Raw genomic sequence first — 18,799 nt, 5'->3', positions numbered from 1 at the left:
GATGGCTCATGCTCGCCCCCACAATGTTTACATTCACCTAGTTAAGCCACACCCATTAACTTTAATATTACTAAATTGGCTAAATAAAACTATTTCTGAGAAAAATTATTATTGAAAAGCATTATAAAAACCTTCTTTGGCTTCATATACTTCAGCTACTTCATCTACTTTCCAAGAAAATACATTTTAGTAATTTTATAGATGTTACTCCTATAGTTAATTAATTATTTATTAAGGTTATGTAACCATTTTGTGGGCGTGGTCTTGTTATCGATATTTTCTTCAAATTTTTTCGATATTGATAAGTATCGATACCGCATTATATCGATTAAATATCGTGAGTTTTGATATATCGCCCAGCACTAGTATACGGGAGCAGTTGTAAAACTGAACCCCAGATGTACATGTACACTGATTGATACAAATGATAAGGGAAGGCTTTTATTGAGTTCCAATGTACATTGTAGGGACATTGTGTATCAAAAATGTGATAAAAGCTGTGGGTGCTTCAAGAGCAACTTTTGGCCAAAAAATGATTGTCATTTGCAAATTGCTAGTCATTGCTTCATTGATTGTTTTCAATAAAATAATAATTATTAATTAAATTAATTATCATTATTATTAATGAATTACAAAGGGGTTAAAAATAAATGCGCATTATTAGTCCAGAAAGGAAGTATACAAAAATAAATTAATAATTAATAAATCAATTGATGGCCTAATAATAATAATAACAATAATAATAATAATAATAATAATAATAATAATAATAATAATAATAATAATAATCCATTGTTTTTGAATAATATAACAGTCATTTTTAATCCAAAATTTCACAATCATAATAATAATAATAATAATAATAATAATAATAATAATAATAATAATAATAATAATAATAATAATAATAATAATAATCACTTTAATTATTTGCCTCTGCCATTTTTAAGTCTTTTTGTTTTCAGTTTAAGAGATAAAGAGAAAGAGAGTGAAAGATATTCCTTTATTATTTATTTATTTATTCATTTATTATTATTATTTTTGTGTGTTAGTTCAAGCAGAGGAGTGCTGTTGAGTCGAATGGGATGGCTGGTAGTTGGAAACCTAAAATGGATGAAACTTCTAAAATTTGAAGCTTGCATACCATTATACTGATACATGTATCACCAGTATACCAATGTACATGTACCAGTATACCAATGTACATGTACCACCAGTATACCAGTGTATTAGATGTACCAGCGTACCTGTGTATATCCATTCACTGGTGACCCGTTGGCAGCGTCCTTAGGTGAGAGGCCAGTAGGTGGAGAGTAGCTTCCTTCAACCACATTTCCGCCATTTAAGTAACTTGAAGGAGGCACAGGGAACCCGTGGGGAGGGGAACCAGTTGGGGACATGAACGGATTACTGATAATGGCCAAACCTATTGAGAGGAAGATATCAAAAATAATGTGGACATTTGACTTAGCTCTCTCTCTCTCTCACCTTGAAAGTGATCAGAAAGGTAATCTGGTGATGACAGAGGCAGTGGCGGTGAGTGTTCAGGGATTCCACCTGCTCCTCTTACAAAGAAAGGCATTGGGCCTCCGTTATAACCAGAGGGGTAAAATGGAGGAGAAGGCAAATGATGATCGCTGGGGTACCCGTAACCTCCATAATAGGCCATTGGATAGTGAGGGAAGAAGGATGGGTAAGTAGGTGAGTAATTGAAGGCAGCTGGACTACCTGCAGCTGAAAGAAAATGTTATTATTTATTGTTGTTGTTGTTGTTTACCATAGTTGTGCTGGTTATAAGAAACGGCTGCTCTAGCTTTATCAGCTTGATGAGCCAAAGCCTCTTTAGTCTGAGCCACCTTCACCTCAACCTAATAAGGAAGAGGAGGAAGAGGTATATAACAGTAGAGTAGATGGTGTGTTCCTCTCACTCTCTTCTTCTTCAAGTCATGAAACTGGATACTGCAAACTTTAGCAGCTGGTCCAACCTTCTCAAATGTAACAAACCCAAAACCTAAAGAACATGAACAAGAGCAGTATAGGAATAGAATACATATAGTATAGGAATGAAAACATAGGAATGAGACAGATAGGAAATGATTGAGCCCTGGATAATTATACACTTGGCAACACACACACTCAGACTTCCTTATTAAAAATAAACTTTATTTAATCTCATGTTTACTACATGTACATGTATACATGTACTGGAGTTACAGGTAACACTAATAATGAAGCTACACATGTAAGGATAGATAGAGGAAAGATAGTATATCAAATGAAAACATCAAAAGTTGGAGCCAATTAAACAGGAACTGCACAAGTACATGTAACTGTACATCTCCCTCCCCCTCTCTCCCTCCCTCTCTCTCTCCCTCTCCCTCCCCTTAACCTCTGTGTCTGTTAGTATGTTTATCGTACATCAACTGAACCTCTTCAACCTAAGGAGACAAGAATATCTATACTCTACTTCTACACAATGAACTAATAAAATAGACACATCCTAAAATGCACAAAGTATTAACAAAAGGTTATTACGACACTTTAAAATAATGATAATTAACAGATCCAATAAACACAATTAATTATTATTACACCTCAGAAATACTTTTAAATCCATACTAATAATTAGTTATAACTATTAATAACTATTAATAACTTACTGGTCCGAATACTTCAAAGAATTCTTTCATGTCATCTTCATCAGTGTCAGAACTTAAACCGCCAACAAATATTCTACGAATCTAAAAAAGAAAAAAGAACGTTTAAATCATAATGTGCACCTTAACTCTTGTTACAAGTACATGTACTGCATATAGTGATCGAACCTCCTTCTCCCCCCCTCTCTCTCCCTCTTTCCCTTTCCTCCTCCACAGGTATGTACCCTCATCACATATACATAGTTCCAATTCTATTATGTAACCAAATAAGGAGCTGCTACCAGACCTCATCCAATAACTGTTTGTAATCTGATATGAAGGAGTGAATAATGTTAGACCACACCCATTGGGCTTATAATGATATTCATAGCTAGTAATATTCAAGGACTGTTCAAACATTCAAATACCAAAGGAGAGGAGACATGGAGTGAGATTGTCATGGTATGGATGAGTAATCACTGCTTATCACAACTATTCCAGGGCTATCTCTCTCTCTCTCTCTCTCTCTCTCTCTCTCTCACACACACACACTAAAAGCATTTTAATCATTCTTATGCTGATGTGTACTCTAAGTTACAGTAAATGTACTAGAATTAAGAAGACAGATAGAATTGGTTTACTAGCTTGTCCTCTCAGAACTACAGCAATACTACTGTATGATGCTGGTATATAGTGTAGCAGTGCAAACAATAATCAGCTGGACCTTGTAATAGTACCCGCCACAAAACCACTCAAAGTTTAAAATAGCAACATTACTACCACAGAGGGTAATTCATATGTATTCCCAGGTACATGTAAATTGTCTCCTAATAGAAGGTTATAGTGACCGAGTCTAATCAATGATTACAATAACTCTACTACATCTCTACAAGTACAAGTATGTGTGTACACTCTCAGGGCTCATGATGTGTGTACATGTAATCCTTCTCTTCTCACTTGAGATGCTGGGGTTGGCTTGTTGCCTCTCTTTGGAACAGCTGGCTTAGGATCAATCTAAGAGAGAGAAGGAGAAAGAGAGAGAGAGAGAGAGAGAGAGAGAGAGAGTGAGAAAATATTGAGTCAAGATCTGCCAATAATATCATAATATCAGCCAATGAACCAAGTCTATGGATACATGTACAGTATATGTAATTAGCATTTATAAATAAGAGAAAAGATAAATAAACAATAAATAATAACAGTGATGATAGATACTAACGAAGAGGACACACAAGAGGAAGAGAGAGAGAGAGGGACAAATACCCCAGCAGTACAAACATAAGCAACACACCTCTCTCTCTACAAACACAAGCCATTAAACTAACATACAGTACATGTATAACATCTTTACTAAGGACACCTTTAGCTACCATACTACAGAGAGGCTTATAAAGAGGTGTCTTCATTATAATAAAGGCGTCTATAGAGGATACATTCAATTATACTTACAGTATGTACAGTGTACATGTACATGTACATGTACATGGTTTAGGGAGAGGGTAAGGTGTACATGTACATGTATGTACATGTACAGACAGTGAAAGTGAATGAAAGTCATTATAAAGGGAAGATATAAACACTGATGCATCAAATTTATAAACAAAATAAATAGAGAGAGAAGGAGAGAGAGAGAGGAGGAAGAGAAGGTTAAAGAACATGTACTTGTGATGTTAAAATCTGTTAACAGTATCCATTGACATTAGCAACAACAACAACTCACCATTTTGTCATCAATAATGATTGGTGACTCAGCATGTGCCTCCAAGATACACTGGATACTGTTGGCATCTTTGAATGTTATGAATCCAAAACCACTGAGAGAGAGAGGGGGAGAGAGAGAGAGTGAAAGATGTGTAGAGTAAAACTAGCAGTCTAAGCTGTACTTGGCTATAACAACTGAGCCAGTAGCTGTCATGTGTGTATGGTCATGACTACCTCCTCCTTCCCCACTTACCGAGATTTACCAGTTCCATCTTTCATTATCGTGCATTCTAAAATCACGCCAAACTTCTTAAAATATGCCTCCAGGGTTTCTAAAAAAAGAAAGAAATAAATAAAGTATTTAGATACTTTCGAAGTCTTTCAAAGCTGATAAATAATGAGAAATAGAATAGGTCTTCTTTTAAAATTGAGACATGGCAGCTGCTTACCTTCAGAAGTATCGTTACTCAAAGCACCGATGAACAATTTACTAGAAAACAAGACAATAAAATACATATTGTACTTCCCTAACTCACGTTTGCTGTTGAGCTGAGTCCTCACTAGCTACTGGAGGAGAATCCGGAGGCGAGGGAGAAGAAGATCCATCGCTCCTGTTCCTTCCAGCTTCTACCTTTTCCTTGTCGTCAAGGTCCCCGCAAGGAGCCTCTCGCAAATTCAACTTTGAAGGAACGGGCATACTGTAGTAGTCTCTCTTCTTCCTCTATTTATATAGTGAGTAAGGGCTGCTTCTGCTGTAGGTTATGTAATAACAGTGAGTCTTGTGTGGAGTAGTTCGGTAGGTTAAAGTCTCCTTGGCTGCTTCCAGAGATGTTCCTGCGTGCTGGTTGCTAGGGAATGGCGTTCCTGTTCTGTAGAGAGACTGTCCTTTTGTACAGTAAATGAAGAATGATGAAGAAACAATATCGACTAGCTACTACTGACTAGTGGCTAAACAAATAATAATAGCTAATGCTAGAGCTACTGAAGAAAGAAAGAGAGGGGGACAGGATTACTGGACTACGGCGACTAAACACAAACAAAGAGAAGGAAAGAAGAGGAGACTGAGAGAGCTGCTAAACTAGGAACAGGAGGAAAAGGAGCTTCTCTCTGCCTCACTCTATCTCTCCAGTGGCCCGTGGAGTGACTCAGTGCGAGATTTTAAGAGAGACGCGAGGAAATGCGTCAAATGTATGCAATGAATATCATTAAGTCATTTAAATTTTAAAAGTGTATTATCATTATTGTTATTATTATTTTTCAAAACACTCATGCCTGTAGGAACCTAGAGGTCTCTCCTTTAGCTCCTCCTTCCCGTGAGCATAAGAGCACTCATCCTCTCTAAGGGGGCAGCCCTGTGGGTGGGACGAATGGAACCAACACAGTTTAGTGTTGTATAGCCTATCAGACTGGGACTCCTTCCATAGTCTTGACTTACGACTAGCAGCTGGACCTAAGGGCTCAGTGCCTCCTTTTGACCAGTCCCTGAGCTGTATCGATCCTTTATGTACTGGGAAAAAGAAAAAAAAATGGATTTACTTTATTATTAATTTATTGTATTGATTCCTGGGATAATTGTCCCAAATATCAACAGTTAAACACTAAACAATAATTACATGTTTCTCCCCCTCTAAATGTACATTACCGGACCCCTAGATGATATTGAACAAGACCCCTTGTGTACAATGGCATTGATAGTGACTGTGTGGCATTGAGTCAATTCAATAAGGAACAAGTTGATAAGTGTAGCAGTGTTTGAGACACTGTCCACTGTATTTAATAATTTATAATACACACACTACAAATACTAATATCAAACTGCATTAATACACTCTTCACTTAATCAATTACTGTACAGACATTGTTGGATCTAGAGGGAGTTTAGGAGACTTTTGGTCTTCCATATTTGGTCTGTGTCTCCTAAAATCTGTAATTTTTAGCTTTTGGTCTCTCGTATATACATGTAGGCTAGGATTCCTTAAGTCTACCATTTTTAGTTAGATTGGTCTCTACTTCTAGAGCTAACATGATTGTATGTGAGTGAAGTGAGTTGGCATTTCAGTATGATGGCTGGTGATTGCATTACTGTGTTGGGCCTACAAGTTGATAGTAAGACATTAGATTAGGAGAGTCTCTGGAGAGAAAGAGAAGCTCAAAGGAGAGAGAGAGAGGGAGGGATGAAAGGGATAGAGCAGCTGTTTGCTTGTTATTTGAATATTAGGGAAGAGGGAGGATGAGTAGCAGTAATTGGTTGAGTACATATATCAGGTGTATATGGTAAAAGAATGACAGTCATCTCTTACTAAAGTACACACTGGAATGACTTGAACATCTGCAACAATAACATATACATGTAGCATTGCCACACTTTCACTATGTCCTGTATCAGGAACTAGTTGTATTGAATATTGGGTATAATTTGGAAATGGTCTTACCCAAGGCTATTATAGCCCATGGTTTTTTCCAAAAAATGGCTCTGAAATCACCCCAAATTTTTATTACATTTTCTGATACATATTGATGTACTTATGCTGTGTAGAAAGTTTGAGCTGATTCCGACTTCAATTTTTCAAGTTAGGGCCATTTTAAGGTACACACACGTGTACATGTACATTGTAGTTATTATGTATATGTAGTTATTAAAGGTTAATTAAAGTGTAACTGAAAATGCCCAAAACTAAAGGTACAATTGAATTAGGATAACGCAAACAAAAACAAATAAACACAAATAAATGAAATAAATAAAAATAATGACACCATATCAGAATGATAATTAGCACATAATTCATAAGGTAGGCATGTGTGGGGTTGAAGGGTTAATATCAGTGTGGCAGGTACTGTATTACAAAAGGAATTCACTCCAGCTGGTAATGTACACGTACATGTACATGTACATGTATAAAGTAAAGAAATATTTGGAATATATCCTAGCAGGTGTACCGTGAAATATCTGACAGTGATTACGAAGTAATGTGTTCAATCCGCCACACTCTCTCTTTAACAATGATAACCTAACGGGACCAACAGTAGCAGCTGCTTCAGATACTGATAATGAACCTGAGAGAAAAAGGGAGGGATATAGTTAGCAATTTAACCTATTAGTATTTACATAATAAGAGGTTTAATTACATTATACTGTATGAACATGATAGGTATAACTAACTACATGTACATATCCTTATTTGGGCATAATAAGATCAAAACAAAAGAGGAATGTGCATCTACCAAATACCAACAAGAGTATCCTCCTACTACCAATTAGTAGTCATAAATACAACCCCATGATAATTAAAGACTCATTACAGACTCATTCCCATACAAATGTACCTCTTTCATTCCATTCTCTCTTGTCTCATTCCCATACCTCCTCTTTCGTCTCATTCCCATACCTCCTCTGTTCCATTCCCTCCCGTCTCTTAGTCTAATACATTCTCCTGGAGTCTGTTTCAAAATGGCGTCTGTTACCATGGTAACAATATCCTCTTGTATTGAGCGATCAATTGTTGAGCAGTTTCGAATCGGCTCTATTGATGGGCGTGGCTTGAAGGTATCACACCACTTATCGTCATGACAACCATCGCTAAGGGGCGGGTCAGGGGTGTGGCTTGGTTTAGTGCACCTGCTCTGAATAAACTCCTGCCTCCTCCTCTCCACTGATGACTCATCCTTAGGAGAATAATGGCGGCTCTGACCTATCACACATATCTATACAAGAGAATATAATTATTGATTGTTTGTTTGTTTGTTTGTTGTATACTAACTCGTTTGCTTGAGGGTATCCTCATAGTGTCCTCCATTACATTGAAACCCATTGCAAAACTGACCTCCTTTATATAATCAACATAACACCTGTACTGACTCTTATGGCAGCTGGACCGGGAGTACTAAAGAAATACATGTACATGTACAGACTAGCCTCTTTATAATGGACACTGTGGCTCTGTTATACAAAGGTGTCCTTTATGTGGAGGTTATTTTATACAGTAAGGAATGTAATTGGTACACTAGGTGCTGTCCGTTAAATGGAGGTGTACGCTATAGAGAGTGTCCATTAAGAGAGGCTATACTGTACATGTATAATAAGCAGCTGGAGATATACAGGATTGAGCCAAATTGATTAATAAACAGCATAAGAATAACATTTTCAGTTCCAGTAATAATAATTAATAATAGTTAATCAGCCATGGATGATAATTATGACAACTATTATTGTTTACCAAGAAACAGCTAGAGGAAGAGAGAGCCGGGGGAGAGCTAGTGTAGGACATTACAAGTACATGATGTTCATTAACAGGAGGAAACCGACACCAACAAACAATACCCCCGTACCATGATTGAACCATTATACCACTGTACCATTGAACCATTATACCACTGTACCATTGTGCCATTGTACCAGAGTACCATTACAATTAGTCAATTACATCGTGAGTTATAATAATAGTTTATAATTATAATGTACATGTATATACGTGTGCTTACCTTCTTATCAAAATCAAAGGTACAGCACGGGAGTACAAAGAACTTAGTAGTAGCTGAAGATCTACATGTACATTGGATAATAATAAATGATAAGATAATAAATAATTACAACAATCTAATTAACTATTATTATCAATTTAATAGAAACAATAAATAACTAATTACCTGCTGGCCATTACCGGAATCCAGGGGGTTAACTCATCGCTATGGTTACCAATCAACCAATCAAATTCAGAGAAACGAGTACTCCCCGAGGGAATGAGAGCAGCTACCTAAAGGAAGGGAGAGAGAGAAAGAGAGAAAGGTAAATGGCCGAGGGGTAGAGAGAGGTGAAAGGTAGTACCTCGAGTGTTGCTGTGGGTTGGAGGAGCTCCCATATCCTTCTAGCTCTGACATCAATACCTTTGCCCTGGTGCTATCAAATAAAACAATTATCATTAATTATTATTTTTATTAATATGTCACACAATTAATTAATCATATTTTATTAATATGTACCAAGTACCCCTTCAGCTGACAGTATATAGACTAACACGCCATTGCCACACCCAAGATCAACAAACGATTGTAATCTACTAGACCCTGCGGACCCTCTCTCTTCCTCCCATAGAACCTTAGAGAGAGAGGGAGGGAGGGGGAGAGGGAGAGAGAGAGAGAGGGAGAAGAATTAGAGTTGAATATTACTTGAAGTGTTTATTACCAGTAAGTAGGTTGCTATGGCGATGTCTTCATACACAAACTTATAAGGATCAGTAGTTTCAGGCCAAACCTATCCACAAGAGCTTCAACTAATAAATTACTAAAAGAAACCTTACTTTAATCAAAGGAGGTCCGTATTTTTCCTTGAGTTCTTTGTAAAGTGACGTGTACCTTTTCATTGATATTACCTCATTATTGCTGGTAGGTGTGGTCAAAGGAGACTCCGCCCACTGACAGATCTTTGGTAATAAAACTGATTGAAGCCACACCCTCTTAGGATGGACCACACCACAATCAGTACCACTCGCTGTGACTAATAGGATAATTCTAAACAAACAAATAAACAAACAAATAAATAAATAAATAAATAAATAAATAATGTACTGACTTTCCACATGTGTCTCCGCCCAGTTTTACATTAACTCCGCCCACATCAGGAACGTATTGAAATTTATAAGAAAAATGTGCAGGCGAAGGAATAAATGTAACAATATGACCAATTTCATCTAAATAAATAAATAAATAAATAAATAAAAATAAATAAATAATAATAAAATTGATACTGTCATACCAATTAAAACAATGTCTTTTCCGTTGTCATGGTTACTTGATTTTGCTACTAATTCTCTTTCTAATCTAACCCTCTGTTCCTCCCCAGGAGCAGCTGCTAATGAACTAACTACAGCACAAGAGACTCTCTTATTAATGACATGAGGTCTGTATATCCACACCTTAATAATAGTAATAATATAATAATAATAATAATAATAATAATAATAATAATAATAATAATAATAATAATAATAAATAATAATTATAATTAAATACAATACTAACAGGACAAAGTGCTCCTCCTAAAAAAATTCCTTACGTTAATGGCTGACAGAAATCCTTTAATGTCTCCTTTAGTCCCTCCCTCCCCGATAATCTCCCATTCTCCTTCCCTCCATTCTGACTCAAGGGACGCCATTTTATTTGCAAAAGAGGCGTGGCATTGGCACAGCATTTCAAAATGGCGTCCTATTGGAAGGCCCTCACTCTCCTACTGATATTTTGCTTCCTCCTTGCTATTGAAAGCAAAGAGACAGAAACTCAAGGAAATGACTCCAAGCCCCAAGTTGAATATTACAATCCTCCATTCGACCCCCTTACCTCCCCCGCCCTCTATTCAAAGGCTGGTACCAGACTAGTGACGCTGAATGAGCTAGCGGTTCACGGCAGTGTCAATGGCACCTTACGCCCATACTGGCTGGCTATAATGGGACGTGTCTATGACGTGGATAAAGGCGAGCGGCACTATGGTCCGGAGGGAGGCTACAGCTTCTTCACCGGGTGTGACGGGACCAAGGCGTTTGTCACTGGTGAATTTAACGACGATGGTTTAACGGATGATACAACGGAGTTGACACCGGAACAGTTGCTAGATGTTGATGGGTGGGTCCAGTTCTATGAGAAGGACTATACATTTGTTGGTAAACTCATCGGAAGATATTATGATAGAAATGGCAACCCAACGAAAGCGTATTACAAATACTTGAAGAGACTGGAGAAAGGAAAAGAGCTCAAGAAAGACAAGGAAGAAGACGAGAGAGAGTTTCCTCCTTGTAACTCGAGATTCACACAATCAACTGGAGGAACTGTCTCATGTTCAACTAAAAGGTATAAGAGTATTTATTAACACAGTCATTATTGTTTTGTAGTAATCATTATTACAAATAATGTATCATATATAGTTCAGGGCATTGTATGCCCTTTCAAAAATTATTACTTTTTGAACAATTACTCCGTGAAGAATGCCTGGTTCACCCACCTGCATTATAAATCATGATATTGTGTTGAGGCTATTGTGGGTCCCATAATTGATGTTGTTACATCCTCTCATTAATATTCATTGATTATCTAGTGATCTCATTAATATTCATTGATTATCTAGTGGTGGCATAGAGAGAGACTGGGAGGGGCTCCCCCGGCGGTACTTTGCTCCTGGTTCCAAGAGCTGGCGCTGTGCATGTGTTCATGAGAAACACTTGGAGAGTCCTCGAGTCCAGCTGTTTCCAAACTGCCCACCTGAAGCTAAGGAATGCCCAGTTGACAGTAGAAGATCAAAAAATGAACTATAGAATAACGACTGCTTCGTTTTTAGTCATTTTTTCCAATTTTCATTAATAATAATATAATAATAATAATAATATTAAAAGTATACACAAGTGTGTCAAAGTGGGTTGAAAACAAAAGAAAAAAGTTATACTCTATCAGTACTTCAGTAGTATTCATAAAAATTTGTACTATGACCCTATCTCATATAATTTATATAGTTTAGCTTGTCAGCCATTGATGATGTTTAATGATATCCTTCTTCCTTTCCCCATAATCATAGACTAGTTCTTCACCAGGAGAAACTGTCCTGGCAGCCATTAGGCACAGGTAAGGATGATCTTCAACTGGGATTAGTTTCGTAATGACATTCGGTTTAGTTTTTGAATGGTTGACTAATCTTCCCATCCTCTTGTTATCTGTAGTAGCATCAACACTAGATGACATATCCAAATATGGTAATGAATCCAATAGTGTTGACTCACACAAGAAGTACCCAGTACGTGTATCAGGTTAACAGAGTTGAACAAACAGTGTGATTGGTAGTGACCACATTTGGCAAGTAAATGGAATTTAGACTATTTTAGAATATTAGTACTAATTGAATCAATTAATAGGAGCTTTCATCGACCAAACTAAATTAATTATATATAATCATTGTTATTTAATTTCAAACAATACCATTACAGGTAAAGGTACATTAGGGGGCAAAATTGAACCCCCGGGGCCCCCTCAAACCCAACTCACCACAGTTTCTTAGATTGAAATTCAAAGTAATACATGTAGCAGCCAATGCCCGAGTCTTTGGAGTATTCCTGTTCCCTTTGAACTGCCTCTCTGTATGATATCAGCTCTCCTGAGTACTCACAAATCAACTCGTCTTTGTGAAACGTTCTTGTTGCTACAACACCTCTACCTTTCCCATCAGTCTCTATTACCTACAACAAAGATACAGTAATTGAATGTAATGTATAGTGATCAGTGTGTGTGTGTGTCTGGAGGTGAGTATCAGTAATGTAATACCTGAGTCCCTTGATATCTGCCCTCAGCTTCACCTCAAGCAGATATCTCAGTCCTCAGGTATTACATTACCAATCCTCCATTACATGTACATATTAAGTTACTTTGAGTCCGTCTTCTATTTTATGCTCAAGTTTTCTTATAATTTCGCTCGTCTTCTCTTCCTACATGTACATGTAGAAACTAAACCACACCCACTAACATGTACGTACTTCCATTAATGATTTAACACGTCTTGTACTTCTTCTTAAAGGAAAGTATTGAGTGATTGGTTTCATTTCAGTTCTAAATACATGTAGTTATAATAATTTCATTTATTAATTCATTATACATGTACTTGTCATTCTTTACAGCTTTCCCTCTAGTTCTGTTTCTTTTCTTGTTCTCTCCTTGATCTGGCTCTTTCTTTATTGTCAGTTTTGAAGGATCTTTCTCTTCTTTCATTACTGCTTTCTCATTGGTAGCCATTTTGAAATATTCAAATTTCAAATTTATCAAGTTACACCCACCAGCTCACGTGAATGCACGTGCAACTTCTACGCATGCGCAGTTGGAAAGGAATTTGCAGAAACAAGCCCCACCCAATGAGTCAGAGCTGATCATGTGATGCAAATTAAAACTCCATTCTTTCGTTCAAAGCGAACGTCTTCTTTTCTTTTTCTCTCTTTCTCCTTTTAGAATACCAGCAGGGGATTCAGTTTGAGAGCGTCCTACAGTGATAGGAGCCTCTATACTTCCCTCCTAGCAATCCATTGCCTGTTTTTTATATCCTAACAGCCAAAGATCAGCTAATAATGTGTTACAAACACGAGTCACAACAACCAGCTCCCCAAGGGAAGGCCTGTATCTTTCCCAGGTAACAGTGTCTTCCTATTAATAATTATCATTATATCTTAGTTCTTATTTCCAACGTCAAGCTGACCGGCAGCAGTGTGTCCACTGTCACGATAAACTAGCTCCAGGGGAAGTCAAATCAGCTTTGGGTGTTTGCACTGTTTTTGTCCTTCGGAAGACTTACGAGTGGATGACACATCCTAAACAACAACAATAAACAAGCAACAATGTATTGTTTACACAATTAATTACTGCACGTTTTCATTATTGCTTTTGTTATGAAAAACTTTTAAGTTAATTACGAGTTAATTGTTAGGTTTATTAATGACTCTTTCTGTTGAAAAACTACAAAAATCTTTTTTTACTAAAAAATAGCAAAATTAATAATGACAAAAACTTAATTGTGCCAATGGACTAAAAAAGGAAATTCTTGTATGAGAGCATAATAATAATAATAATAATAATAATAATAATAATAATAATAATAATAATATAATAATAATAATAATAATAACATGCCACATTATCATGTTGCAATGTCCTTCTAAAATATCAATAGGGTTAAGGTGTTTATAGTGAAAGGAATACGTTACAGTTTCTCCATACAGGTGACAAGGAATCGGGCTGCTTTAGCAACATCGTAAGCTCCATTCATGACTTGTCTTGTGTGGTAAGCAAGGTCATCCTGAGACGGGGTCTGACACTCCTTTTGTAAATGAGTGGAGGCTCTTTCCAACTCTTTAATGGAAGCATAGACCTCCTCTGGTTCTGTCCACTAAGAGGGGAAGGGGGAAGAGAGAGTATAACACTTATAAGTCTTGTGGTAGACATACTTTAGGGAAGAGGTCAGTCAGTTTGGTGATTGTTGTCGCTATTGCTAGTGAACAGGATGAAAACCTAAAGGACAGACAGTAAGTGTAAAAGTACACAAGGACATTATCATCATCATTACTCGCTCTGTCTCTGTGACTGAGCAGCTTTTAGCAACACTTGAATACACTGTGTGGTCTCCTTGATACAAGCCTGTATATCTGTCATTGAAGGGAGAGCTGTAGGGGGATTAATTATGTGAGGGGGCGGGATAGACTGTTGGGATTTCCTGTGAGGGGGAGGAGGGGGAGGTGTGGCCACCAGCCGAGGGTTCTCATCAAATGTGACGTCATCAAGAGGAGTCACTTTACCAGTTGGAACTAAATTAGTAAAACTTAGTATAACTCAGTATATTTCAGTATACCTGGCGATGATGGACTGTGGCTTTCAAAACTAGACAATGATTGCCTGTTTTTAAGAACAGGAACCGGAGACGCTGTAGTGGGTGTGGTTTTACTAGGGTGTGTGGGTGGGACATCTCCTGACGGCAAAGATATAACTTTCTTAACGGCAGTCTTAGGAGGCGGCTTAGGCTATAATGACAATAATAAATAAATTAATAAAATAATAAATCAATTACTTTAGCTCTTTTAGCTATTGCTGCATATTGATTATCGTCAATCTGCCCATTAGTTGGAGGTGTGACAGTAGGTGCGGTCTCTGTTGGTTCCACAATAGTGGGTGGGGCTGGAGAGGTTGGGGTTTTAGGAGTGATGGACTCGTTTGACGAGCGACGCAAACCAGAGTTCTCTTCTATCACCTTATTTAGCTAATTAAAGTGGGCGTGATTAATTGATATTAATAACCACACCCACCAATACATACCTGTTTCTGTAGTTCAGCTACTTTTCGATTTAAGACTTCATTTTGTGTTTCAAGCTCCTCCTTCTCTTGCTGTTATTAATTAATTATAATAATACAATCGTACAAATACATGTACATGAACTGTACCTGTATTTTTCTTAACTGCTCCATGACGACAGTAAACTTCACTTTACTAACCGTTTCCTCTCCTCCTTCAGGCTTAGCCCTCTCACTCTTAGCCCCGCCCTTATTGTGTAACCGTGCGTATGTAGTCTGGGGGCGTGGCTTCAAAGGAGGAGGAGGGAGTGGTCCCTTAGTCTCTGATGGTACAGTACTGTATCCCTCCTCATCCTGAACCTCACTGGAGAGTCTCTGTGATTCACGGAGCCGATTATAATTATCGTCTTGAGACGAGGAATAAGAATATGGGCGTGGTGTGGGTGTGGTCCCGATATCACTGGATCCAATCATACTGTACATGCTCTCTACGGGCGGAGTCAGTTTAGAGCGAGGGTTCTTATCTCTGGTAGGGGTGGTCTCAGGACTAGCCACACCTGCATCCCCTTCCACAGGCACATCCTCATAATCATGTTCCGGCATAGCCACACCCACTGCAGGAACTATAGTACCGGAACGTTCACCTGGGCATTAATAAGAATAAGGTGTGCATTAATAAGAATAAGGTGTGCATTAATAAGAATAAGGTATGCATTAATAAGAATAAGGTGTGCATTAATAAGAATAAGGTGTGCATTAATAAGAATAAGGTGTGCATTAATAAGAATATCTTACCAGTCTTAATGCTCAGTTCTTGTCTTGCTTTAGTGTCCAATAAGATGTCAATCGCCAGCTGACAAAACTCGTTTGAATCCAGTGTGGCCAGTTTCTGTCGCCCTTGGTTACGAGTAGACGATAAAGTTGGATTCACAGGAAGAAAAGCAATTGAATTCTGGAGCTGTTGAGTCGTTAACCAAACTAGAGCAGGAAGGAAGGAGTGCCAATGGTGTATGGTGAGGGGTGGCAATGGTAACGTGTATTAAAAGTTTAAGTAAAAGCCAAATTGAAACTACATGTACATTGTATATTATAACTATATTGATCTGCTATAAGGAACCAGTCCAATCCATCAATTGTACATCAAAGTGTCCCTTAGTAGGTAAGGCTCGATCAATTAAACTCACTTGAATCGCATTCTCTTCTATCCACTTCATCATAAACATCAGAGGCTAGCTCCTCAAACTGTTCATTACTCAACTAAAGGTGTACTCAATATAAACAAGACAACTGACCAGCTCCTGTACTCACCTCCTGAAGCTTACCTCTTGCATCACTAACAGGGCCACTGATGCTAAAATATATAACATAAACCACACCCACTGTCACACCCACCATACCTCACTCCTGGCGGAACTAGAAAGTGTTCTCCAATGGTATGCATTGGTTTCCGCCCACTCACAAAGAGAGAGAGTTTATCAGTCAATTCATACTGACACTCAATCAGTCGGTCGGCCAGCTGGTGGTGTCCAGCTATCCTGGCACACTCCTCAGGGGTGTGGCCTAGCAGGTCTAGTGCCGTGGGGTTCCCTCCATGGACTAGTAACAGTTCCACCTGCATAGCCTGACCAGCATGAGCCGCTACATGAACTGGAGTATTACCACGATCCTATAATATACAAGAATATACTAAGGTATACTGAAGTGTACAGGGACTTTGGCCAGATTTTTGAGTAATGTTAAAAGTTCATAAAGAATCCAAACTATTGAAATGAGCTCAAACTTTCTACACAACATAAGTACATGTACATGTACAGTAAATGAGGAGTAACTCACCAAATGGAGGTAGTTAGGATCAGCTCCGAGGGAAAGTAGGCGGAGACAAGTTTCAAGATTACTAGTCCTTACACTCGCATGGAGTTGCTATGGAAACAATAACACAATGATAATGAAAAGAAAAATTATCATATAACAGCAACTTAACAAGAACAACAACAACAAAAACAAGAAGAACAATAAGAACAACAAGAACAGTGTTTACTGTTAGCGCTATGCCCACATACACTGTACACTCACTTTGCTCAAGTCTTCTATCATGTTAGGTGATTCTTTAAGAGAAGCTCGTGGCAATAAAGCCAGGTGCTTGTACTTAGCCACTATAAAATCATGCTTCGTAGGACTAGCAATGATAATAATAACAAGAGGATTATTGTAAATATATTCCTAACAATTATTTTGAACTGCATACAATAACTGATCCTTGAACTCACTGTATCTTGTCCCTTGGAGACGGTTTCTTTATTTTGACTTTGGAGCTGTCGTGAAGGGCATGCTCCCAAATTGAGTTAGAGCCTTTACGCACTAACGTACTAACCATCTGATGTGAGGAATATTAAAAGATATATAAAGGAGCTTATCTTGTACTGCTGGTAACTTTGAAGGAGAAGTATTAACACTGCAATAGTCATTTATCAAAATAAAGCCCCAGCTGCCATTTTGAGCTATTATGCACATGCTCAATGGGACATGGACACAAATTTACCAAATTAAAACTAACCAAGCAACAAAAATTCACCCAAAACTTTACTCAACCCAAAAGTACCAGCTATACATTATAGTAGTGGATCAGTATTCAGTACTTGTACAACTGACCTCTCTCATTGCAGGGGGCCAGCAGGTGCTGTGGAGTGAGCGAATGAATGAGATATGACGTCCAAGACTTCTGTGGACACTACAGCACTCATCACATATCAACACACCATGATTAATGGACGCCCAACTAGGATCTAAAGCATAATAATTATCAATAATCATGATGATGATCATAAATTGAATATCTTATCTACCACTGTACCTGACACACTGCAGTCAGCACAAATACTTTGAGACATATTCTCTCCCTAAAATGAAAATAATAAAAAAATATAAAGAGAGAGAGGGGGGGGAGAGGGAGAAAGGAGAAACACGACGACTTAGTCGTAGTCTTTTTTTTTGAACAGGAAATATTTTCTTCCTTTAATTAGAACATACACAATATTACTATTCTAATTAAACGACTGGTTATTAAGAAGTTATTAATAATAGGAACATGGCTAAAAGTTTGCGTTCTAAAAGAAGACAAAAGAACAACAGAATAAGGAGAAAGAAATTCGGAGAGAGAGAAGTATTGAAAGCATGGGAACACTACAATACAATACAAGAAAGGAAGAAACTTCCTAATGGTAACAATAATAATTAATGGAAATAATTAATTATAATTATGTTTGAGTAGGCGTGGTTAGTGGGGAAGACCACACCCAAACTGAAGTTGAAGAGGAAATGGAAACCAGTGGAGGGAAGGTATCAAAAAAAGACGTGGCAAAATGGTCGCTGTCTCGTAATCAAAAGAAAAAACTGTCCAAGAAAAGAAAACAATTTAAAATGAAAAAAAGAAAATATTAAAACTAAACATTAAAACTATTATTATTATTATTGAAGAATCATTTGAAAGTTTCTATGGAACATAAATACATGTATATGCATCAGAAAGTGAAATAAAAACGGAGAATTTTCTCCTTTCAATTTTGACAAAATCCCATGTACTATAGTACAGGGACTTTTACTCAATTTTGGACTTCAAAAATTTGTAAAATCAAATTTTGATGGGAATCAGCTCAAACTATCATACC

The 18,799-nt window shown here is 37.5% G+C and overlaps 6 protein-coding genes and 1 long non-coding RNA gene across 8 annotated transcripts; 3 read left to right on the top strand and 4 right to left on the bottom strand.

The window, feature by feature from the left end:
• Positions 1 to 643: 643 nt before the first annotated feature.
• On the bottom strand, positions 644 to 5,462 carry LOC100641846 (RNA-binding protein Musashi homolog 2-like). The gene is made up of 12 exons (XM_003387103.3): positions 4,874 to 5,462; positions 4,787 to 4,827; positions 4,591 to 4,669; positions 4,357 to 4,450; positions 3,594 to 3,650; positions 2,661 to 2,741; positions 2,390 to 2,438; positions 1,929 to 2,011; positions 1,778 to 1,868; positions 1,489 to 1,734; positions 1,248 to 1,426; positions 644 to 1,104 (listed from the first exon to the last, which is right to left on the bottom strand). The coding sequence occupies exons 1-12, from the start codon at positions 5,032 to 5,034 to the stop codon at positions 1,054 to 1,056; spliced, it is 1,212 nt and encodes a 403-aa protein (XP_003387151.1). The 5' UTR covers positions 5,035 to 5,462; the 3' UTR covers positions 644 to 1,053.
• A 97-nt stretch (positions 5,463 to 5,559) lies between these two features.
• On the bottom strand, positions 5,560 to 10,530 carry LOC100639695 (probable tRNA (uracil-O(2)-)-methyltransferase). Of its 2 annotated transcripts, XM_003387086.2 has the most exons (13): positions 10,387 to 10,530; positions 10,087 to 10,246; positions 9,904 to 10,021; positions 9,632 to 9,842; positions 9,517 to 9,585; positions 9,322 to 9,429; positions 9,160 to 9,231; positions 8,982 to 9,088; positions 8,817 to 8,877; positions 8,096 to 8,218; positions 7,724 to 8,039; positions 7,275 to 7,391; positions 5,560 to 5,844 (listed from the first exon to the last, which is right to left on the bottom strand). In XM_003387086.2, exons 1-13 carry the CDS (start codon positions 10,519 to 10,521, stop codon positions 5,588 to 5,590), a joined length of 1,854 nt encoding a protein of 617 aa, XP_003387134.2. In that variant the 5' UTR covers positions 10,522 to 10,530; the 3' UTR covers positions 5,560 to 5,587. The 2 variants fall into 2 exon arrangements, with proteins under 2 accessions (XP_003387134.2, XP_019853003.1); XM_019997444.1 differs by lacking the exon at positions 5,560 to 5,844 and having other exon boundaries at positions 7,288 to 7,391; positions 7,699 to 8,039; positions 10,387 to 10,521.
• Positions 10,506 to 11,701, top strand: LOC100639570 (neuferricin-like). The gene is made up of 2 exons (XM_003387085.3): positions 10,506 to 11,174; positions 11,449 to 11,701. The coding sequence occupies exons 1-2, from the start codon at positions 10,528 to 10,530 to the stop codon at positions 11,633 to 11,635; spliced, it is 834 nt and encodes a 277-aa protein (XP_003387133.1). The 5' UTR covers positions 10,506 to 10,527; the 3' UTR covers positions 11,636 to 11,701.
• Positions 11,702 to 11,742: 41 nt separating this feature from the next.
• On the bottom strand, positions 11,743 to 13,189 carry LOC100639445 (N-lysine methyltransferase KMT5A-B-like). The gene is made up of 5 exons (XM_003387084.3): positions 12,967 to 13,189; positions 12,842 to 12,914; positions 12,734 to 12,793; positions 12,357 to 12,547; positions 11,743 to 12,045 (listed from the first exon to the last, which is right to left on the bottom strand). The coding sequence occupies exons 1-5, from the start codon at positions 13,095 to 13,097 to the stop codon at positions 11,832 to 11,834; spliced, it is 669 nt and encodes a 222-aa protein (XP_003387132.1). The 5' UTR covers positions 13,098 to 13,189; the 3' UTR covers positions 11,743 to 11,831.
• A 51-nt stretch (positions 13,190 to 13,240) lies between these two features.
• LOC100641720 (uncharacterized) lies at positions 13,241 to 13,761 on the top strand. Its single transcript, XR_898160.2, has 2 exons — positions 13,241 to 13,485; positions 13,527 to 13,761. It is a non-coding gene; the product is annotated as an uncharacterized LOC100641720 (long non-coding RNA).
• Positions 13,733 to 18,123, bottom strand: LOC100639317 (ARF GTPase-activating protein GIT1-like). Its single transcript, XM_003387083.3, has 16 exons — positions 17,986 to 18,123; positions 17,784 to 17,917; positions 17,402 to 17,508; positions 17,208 to 17,310; positions 16,968 to 17,054; positions 16,532 to 16,800; positions 16,443 to 16,485; positions 16,319 to 16,391; positions 15,930 to 16,112; positions 15,285 to 15,778; positions 15,159 to 15,227; positions 14,914 to 15,102; positions 14,698 to 14,866; positions 14,416 to 14,653; positions 14,297 to 14,360; positions 13,733 to 14,238 (listed from the first exon to the last, which is right to left on the bottom strand). The coding sequence occupies exons 1-16, from the start codon at positions 18,020 to 18,022 to the stop codon at positions 14,053 to 14,055; spliced, it is 2,445 nt and encodes an 814-aa protein (XP_003387131.1). The 5' UTR covers positions 18,023 to 18,123; the 3' UTR covers positions 13,733 to 14,052.
• A 27-nt stretch (positions 18,124 to 18,150) lies between these two features.
• On the top strand, positions 18,151 to 18,638 carry LOC109582611 (uncharacterized). The gene is made up of 2 exons (XM_019997445.1): positions 18,151 to 18,352; positions 18,403 to 18,638. The coding sequence occupies exons 1-2, from the start codon at positions 18,220 to 18,222 to the stop codon at positions 18,570 to 18,572; spliced, it is 303 nt and encodes a 100-aa protein (XP_019853004.1). The 5' UTR covers positions 18,151 to 18,219; the 3' UTR covers positions 18,573 to 18,638.
• The last annotated feature ends 161 nt before the right edge of the window (positions 18,639 to 18,799 follow it).

The sequence above is a fragment of the Amphimedon queenslandica genome, unplaced genomic scaffold (assembly GCF_000090795.2).
Source record: "Amphimedon queenslandica unplaced genomic scaffold, v1.1 AMPQUscaffold_13372, whole genome shotgun sequence".
Lineage (NCBI taxonomy): Eukaryota > Metazoa > Porifera > Demospongiae > Haplosclerida > Niphatidae > Amphimedon > Amphimedon queenslandica.
The sequence above is the reverse complement of the archived record's forward strand: the minus strand, read 5'-3'. Positions and strand labels throughout refer to the sequence as shown.

Coding starts and splice junctions, on each gene's coding strand:
- LOC100639445 (XM_003387084.3), bottom strand. CDS start 13,097: ATGGCTACCAATGAGAAAGCAGTAATGAAAGAAGAGAAAGATCCTTCA. Junction 12,915..12,966: donor AAAGCTGTAAAGAATGACAA/GTACATGTATAA, acceptor ACATGTATTTAG/AACTGAAATGAAACCAATCA. Junction 12,548..12,733: donor AAATAGAAGACGGACTCAAA/GTAACTTAATAT, acceptor TCTTTGTTGTAG/GTAATAGAGACTGATGGGAA.
- LOC100641846 (XM_003387103.3), bottom strand. CDS start 5,034: ATGCCCGTTCCTTCAAAGTTGAATTTGCGAGAGGCTCCTTGCGGGGAC. Junction 4,451..4,590: donor GATGGAACTGGTAAATCTCG/GTAAGTGGGGAA, acceptor TCTCTCTCTCAG/TGGTTTTGGATTCATAACAT. Junction 1,735..1,777: donor TTATAACCAGCACAACTATG/GTAAACAACAAC, acceptor ATTTTCTTTCAG/CTGCAGGTAGTCCAGCTGCC.
- LOC109582611 (XM_019997445.1), top strand. CDS start 18,220: ATGGCTAAAAGTTTGCGTTCTAAAAGAAGACAAAAGAACAACAGAATA. Junction 18,353..18,402: donor AAGGAAGAAACTTCCTAATG/GTAACAATAATA, acceptor ATGTTTGAGTAG/GCGTGGTTAGTGGGGAAGAC.
- LOC100639695 (XM_003387086.2), bottom strand. CDS start 10,521: ATGCTGTGCCAATGCCACGCCTCTTTTGCAAATAAAATGGCGTCCCTT. Junction 10,247..10,386: donor GATTTCTGTCAGCCATTAAC/GTAAGGAATTTT, acceptor ACTATTATTAAG/GTGTGGATATACAGACCTCA. Junction 9,089..9,159: donor AACCCACAGCAACACTCGAG/GTACTACCTTTC, acceptor CCCTTCCTTTAG/GTAGCTGCTCTCATTCCCTC.
- LOC100639570 (XM_003387085.3), top strand. CDS start 10,528: ATGGCGTCCTATTGGAAGGCCCTCACTCTCCTACTGATATTTTGCTTC. Junction 11,175..11,448: donor GTCTCATGTTCAACTAAAAG/GTATAAGAGTAT, acceptor TTGATTATCTAG/TGGTGGCATAGAGAGAGACT.
- LOC100639317 (XM_003387083.3), bottom strand. CDS start 18,022: ATGTCTCAAAGTATTTGTGCTGACTGCAGTGTGTCAG. Junction 16,486..16,531: donor CTAGTTCCGCCAGGAGTGAG/GTATGGTGGGTG, acceptor TATATATTTTAG/CATCAGTGGCCCTGTTAGTG. Junction 15,779..15,929: donor AGAACTGAGCATTAAGACTG/GTAAGATATTCT, acceptor ATTAATGCCCAG/GTGAACGTTCCGGTACTATA.